The following is a 5,471-nucleotide window of genomic DNA, read 5'->3' on the forward strand; positions in this document are numbered from 1 at the left end:
CGTGTGTGTCTGTGTGTGTGTGTGTGTGTGTGTGTGTGTGTGTGTGTGTGTGTGTGTGTGATCGTGTACGAATGTGTGTACACTTGTCATCGTGTCAACAACCCGAGCTAACTCAGACTCCATGAAGTTTGCATGAAAGACTAACTTGCAGGAGAGAGAGAGAGAGAGAGAGAGAGAGAGAGAGAGAGAGAGAGAGTTGCATAGTAGCATTTATAGAGTAAACCTCCATAAATTATGAACCAGTCGCAAAATCGATGAGAAAAAGAGAGAGAGAGAGAGAGAGAGAGAGAGAGAGAGAGAGAGAAAATAAAGAGGCAAGAAAGTGTCTCAGGCTAACTTCCATAAAAATCTGGCACATCTCGGCGTGTTGTGACATGTTAAAGATGATAGTGTGTGTGTGTGTGTGTGTGTGTGTGTGTGTGTGTGTGTGTGTGTGTGTGTGTGTGTGTGTGTGGGTGGGTGAGTGAACCAAGCCAAAATTTACCCCACGGAGCCCCAAAAAGCACATTAAAAGTACATCATTGTTTACAAAAGGGCGGCGCACTCCACGCCCGCGCCACGCCCTCACACACACGCAGCCACAACATCTAAATGCAGAAATTGTCAGAGAAAAAAAAATATATATGCATGTATATTAACACTCTCTTCCTCCAAGCACGTCGGGACCAAACACTTGTATATACGTGCACAGGGACGTATATATATACATTCTGGTCTATTAATACACACTCTCTCTCTCTCTCTCTCTCTCTCTCTCTCTCTCTCTCTCTCTCTCTCTCTCTCTCTCACACACACACACACACACACACACACACACACACACACACACACACACACACACACACACAAGAGCCCACTTACAAAAGAAGCGTTTCATTTATATATATACTTTTCAACAATAGATTATACTTGCGGTAATAAAAATAATTGCTGGTCTTGTTTTGTTTTTCGTTGTTATATAAAAACCGACTGAACATGGGACACAAGCCTAGCCACAGTTATATATGCATGGTTATATATGACTAGATGGTGTTATGAGCCCCTCTACGGACTCACACCACACAACAGCCCCTTCTAAAGGACTCTGGGATTCCTTTATTTCCTGCACTTCCATTGTTTCTTCTCCTCGCCTTTCGTTCCTCTCCGTCACGCGGGTAGCAATGCCACACTGTCAGCCAAACACTCCCAGAGTTGCAGGACGATGCATATCTCACTTGCCTGCCATTGAACTTCACATGCAATAGGAACTTGCATTTTTATTTATTTTTTTTTAACATTTATATATTCTCATTCTCCACTCACTGGAAACAGTCACTCACTGTGTGTAACTCGACACTTTAGCACGTAACTGATGAGTGTATTCCAAAACTCACACTTAGCACGCCCCTCATCGATCACTGCCTGGCCAGGCCTCCCTCTCTCCACTCGTACTGCTCTAGTCACTCTCTGCTCACCCTCACACACGCACACACTTCCCTCACACCTCACACTCGCCACGCAGTATTAATAGTAATAGTGGAATTGTCAATTTGGCTCACCACCTCACTTGGCCACGGCCTCGCGCCGACACTCCATTAAAGCTTCACGTCCTCCTGTGCTCCAGGCGCCGCGGGACGGACCTCGGCCTGACAGGGGCGGCCACGGCCTCGCCTCCGTCGGCCCCTCGGGCGGCGCCGCTGCTGCACTGGGTCCGTCTCTAGCGAACAGAGCTCTGCCAAGGAACTACAGACCCCTGGCGCGTGCACTCCACGATGCACACACGCAGAGTCCTCGTGCACTCTGCCAGAGCCCTGGCCGCCACTACGCCCAGTAGGCGTCCGAGCTGGCGTGCAGGTTGTGGTGGACGCCCGCCGGACTGTTCACGCTGTACTTGTTGGTGGAGGAGGACGACCTCTCCGGGATGGAGCTGTAGGCGTGGACGACTCTCTGGCTGTTCTGCACGTCGGGCATGGCGAACCTGAGCTTCTCCCAAAAGCGACTGTCGCTGGCCTTGATGCAGGTGTTGGTCTTGAGGTACAGGCGCAGGTCGGGGTCCAGGTCCCGCGAGGGAATCTCGCCCAGCACCACCACGATGAGGCGCTGCCGCCGCTTCTTGAACACCTCGTGATGGGCGCTCTTGAACTGGAAGCGGCACCATTCGTTCTCAATAAAGTTTTTGGAGAGCACGATGATGGTGCGGCGCGAAGACTCCACGGCCTCCACGATGGTGTCGGCGATGTAAGCAGTGACGGGGAAGTCTCGGTAGTGCAGGCATACCCTATAGGGCCTCTCGCCCCTCTCCAGCTCCCCTGCCAGCACCTGGTTGACCCACGCCTCGTCCTTGGAGCTGTACGACACGAAGGCATCGAACAGCTTGTCGCGGTCGTCGGTGGTGGCGGCCTTGTGGCACATCCTGAAGCCGCACCGCGAGAACACCCAGACCCGCAGGGCGCCGCGGTACAGGAAGCACAGCACCAGCAGCACCACCACCACGAAGGAGGCGCAGGTGGCGATGACGGGGTGCAGCAGGTTGCCCAGCACCATGGGCTGGATCACGGTGGAGGTGGACGTGCTGTTCATACACGTGGTGACGTTGAAGTCCGTGATGAAGGAGCCCGGCTCCTCGTCTGCCTCCTCCGAGTAGCACTTGATGTCCTTGCCGTCCACAACCTTCCGGTCGTTGCCGTTGAGCCAGATGCCGAAGGACTCGACAAACTGGCACTGGCAAGACCAGTGGTTGGCGCCCAGCGACACGCGGCTCAGGTATGGGTTGTCCACCAGGCGCCACACGGGGAAGTTGGTAAGCAGATTGTTCTGGAGCGTGAGCGTCTCCAGGTGGAAGAGCGTGGCGAAGGTGTGCTGGTGGATGTAGCGCAGGTGGTTGTTGTGCAGGTACAGCTCCCGCACGCCCTGCAGCCCCTGGAACTCGTTACCCCTCAGGGCTTCCAGCAGGTTGTCTTCAAGGTGTAGCGCCGTGAGCCGCGTCAGGCCGCTGAAGGTGCCGTTGTCGAGCGTCTTGACGCTGGACGCGTTCACGTACAGCACCTGCAGGTGCTTGCGGCCGATGAAAGAGTGCGAGGAGAGGTTTTTGAGGTTGTTGCCGTCCAGGTACACTTGCGTGGCGTCCATCGGGATCCGCTCAGGCACTTGTTGCACGTCCTGCAGGGAGCAGTCCACGATGTTGGAACGCCACGATTGGTCGTGGTAACAGCCGCAGCCGTCAGGGCACGTCATCTCGCAGTCACAGGCGTCAAACTCACAGCAGTGGCACAGCGCGAAGCAGTGAGTTTCGTACTGACACAGGAACTGCGAGGGATTGACCTCCACCAGTGGGATGAAGGCACCTGTACGTGCGAAGGGCATCTGGCAGTAGATGGTCTCGAGGTCCATGATGATTGGGTTCTGCCTCTCGTGCTCCAGGCCGTTGATGCGCTGCAGCCATTCCATCTTGCAGTCGCACACGAACGGATTACCACCCAGATAAAACTCAGGCAGGGACCTGTTGGCAGGAATCTCGCTGAGGCGCAGCGCAGACATGTCCATCTTGGACAGCTGGTTGGCGAACAAATCCACCCTGGTAAGGTTTTCCTTCTTAAAGAAGGTGAAGGGCTCCACGGTGTTGATCTTGTTGTCGTTGAGGAAGAGCAGCTGCACGCTATCCGGGATCTGGATGTTGCTTATGTACTCCAGGGAGTTGAAGCTCGCGTCCAGCGTCTGCAGGTTGAGGTCTTGCCTGTCGTTGTAGTTGCTTAACTCACTTATTCTGTTTTTGTGTAAATCCAGCCACTGGAGACTCACTGGTATAAAGTGGTAATCAAAAACTTCTATGTTATTATCAGACACATTTAACCACACCAAATTTTGAAGATTTTCAAACAAATTATGAATACTGGTGAGCTTGTTTGCATCGAGACGCACCGCCTGCAGGTTGTGATGATTATTAAAGGTTCCACTTTCAATGTGGGTAATGGAATTCTTTGCTAAATTGAGTATCTTAAGGGAGGGGATGTCACTGAACGTCTCCTTGGAGATGTTGCCTGAGATCCTGTTATTGACGAGGCGCAGACCGTACAGGAACTGCAACCCCTTCACCGGCATGTTGTCCAGCGAGGTGATGTGGTTCTCTCCCAGGTCTAGCGTCTTGAGCAGCCCCAGGCGCCCCACCACATCAGGGATGGCTGTCAGCTGGTTGCCATTGAGATTGAGGTCTGCCAGGTTGGTGAGGTTGTCGAGGGAGTCAGCCGCCACCTCGCTGATCCTATTGTTGTCCAGCGCCAGAAAGCTGAGCACGTCCACGCCCTGGAAGGCGCGGTCAGGGATGGCCGTCAGCTGGTTGTAAGAGAGATCCAGCTGGTGCAGGTTGACACAGCGAACAAATGCAGCTGCAGGGATGGTAGCCAGCTGGTTGTGGGACAGCTGCAGCACCTGCAGGCCGTATAGATTGTGGAAGACCTGTTGGCTGAGCTGCGTGATCTTGTTGTGGGCGAGACTCAGCACCCGCAGTCTGATGAGGCCCTCGAAGATGGAGGACGTGAGCCACTCAGACTTGAGTTCGTTGTGGGAGAGGTCGAGCTCCACCAGGTGCTTCAGGGAGCGGAAGATGCCCGGCGCCAGCACGGCCAGCGAGTTGTTGCTGGCGTGCAGCGACTCCAGCTCCGGCGTGTGTACGAAGGCGTCCTCGGGCAGCGCCACCAGCCTGTTATGAGACAGGTCGAGGGCGTGCAGGCCAGAGAGGCCCTTGAAGGCGTCGTCGTCCAGCTTGGCCAGATCGTTGTGGTGTAGCCACAGCTCCTGCAAGCGGAACAGGCCCTGCAGAGCGCCAGACACCAGCTCCGTCACGTCGTTGTGTGAGAGGTCCAGGGAACGCAGGCCAGAGCGGCAGGTTGGGCCGCCCCTGCCAGCCCCGCTCTCTCCAAACCCCAGCTGTGTCATTTGTTGCAGGTGGTTATGACTTAGATTGAGCTGTTTGAGGCTGCCCAGGTGGCAGAAGACACCAGCTGGCAGCTCCCACATGCTGTTGGTGCTGAGGTTGAGCCGCTGTAGCTGGTGCAGAGGACGGAACACATCTGGTCGCAGGTCGAGGCTGTGCCGCGGCCAGTCCCAGTTTCTAGTCCGTATGGTTAGGTTTCTAAGATTTTTTAGGTTAATAAACACATTATCTTCCAGTTCACTGAGTTTGCAGAACTCCACATTGAGCTCCCGCACCCTGACGAAGCCAGACAGGGTGTGCGGGGACAACACACTGGGGAAGTAGAACATCGCGTTACAGCCGAGGCTGAGGCGCACCACACTGTCGGCCGCCACTCGGCTCAGGTTGGCCACTCGCGTCTCCTGCTCCAGCGCCTTGAGGGAGCAGGAGAGGGCGCGCTCTCGAGCACTGAGGGCGCGGCTCTCACACTTGTCGCCGCCGCTGTACCGCCCCACACCCTGGCACGCCACGCCGCACGCCGCGACCTGCCACACGACCAAGACCAGCGCCAACCTGCCATCGC

At 55.2% G+C, this 5,471-nt stretch overlaps 1 protein-coding gene and 1 long non-coding RNA gene across 2 annotated transcripts in view; both read right to left on the minus strand.

The window, feature by feature from the left end:
• Window positions 1–384: 384 nt before the first annotated feature.
• Window positions 385–5,471, minus strand: part of LOC123511870 — a 6,093-nt gene continuing 1,006 nt past the window's right edge. Inside the window, exon 2 of the long non-coding RNA XR_006676970.1 lies at window positions 385–784. This is a non-coding gene — a long non-coding RNA (uncharacterized LOC123511870). The remainder of the gene's footprint in view (window positions 785–5,471) is intronic.
• The window catches only part of LOC123511869 (toll-like receptor Tollo), a 4,723-nt gene continuing 186 nt past the window's right edge, over window positions 935–5,471 (minus strand). Inside the window, exon 1 of the mRNA XM_045267921.1 lies at window positions 935–5,471. This exon is cut by the window's right edge and continues 186 nt beyond it. Coding sequence (XP_045123856.1) covers window positions 1,801–5,471 — 3,671 coding nt within the window. The 3' untranslated portion in view covers window positions 935–1,800.

Source organism: Portunus trituberculatus, chromosome 32, assembly GCF_017591435.1.
Source record: "Portunus trituberculatus isolate SZX2019 chromosome 32, ASM1759143v1, whole genome shotgun sequence".
NCBI classification, from domain to species: Eukaryota; Metazoa; Arthropoda; class Malacostraca; order Decapoda; family Portunidae; genus Portunus; species Portunus trituberculatus.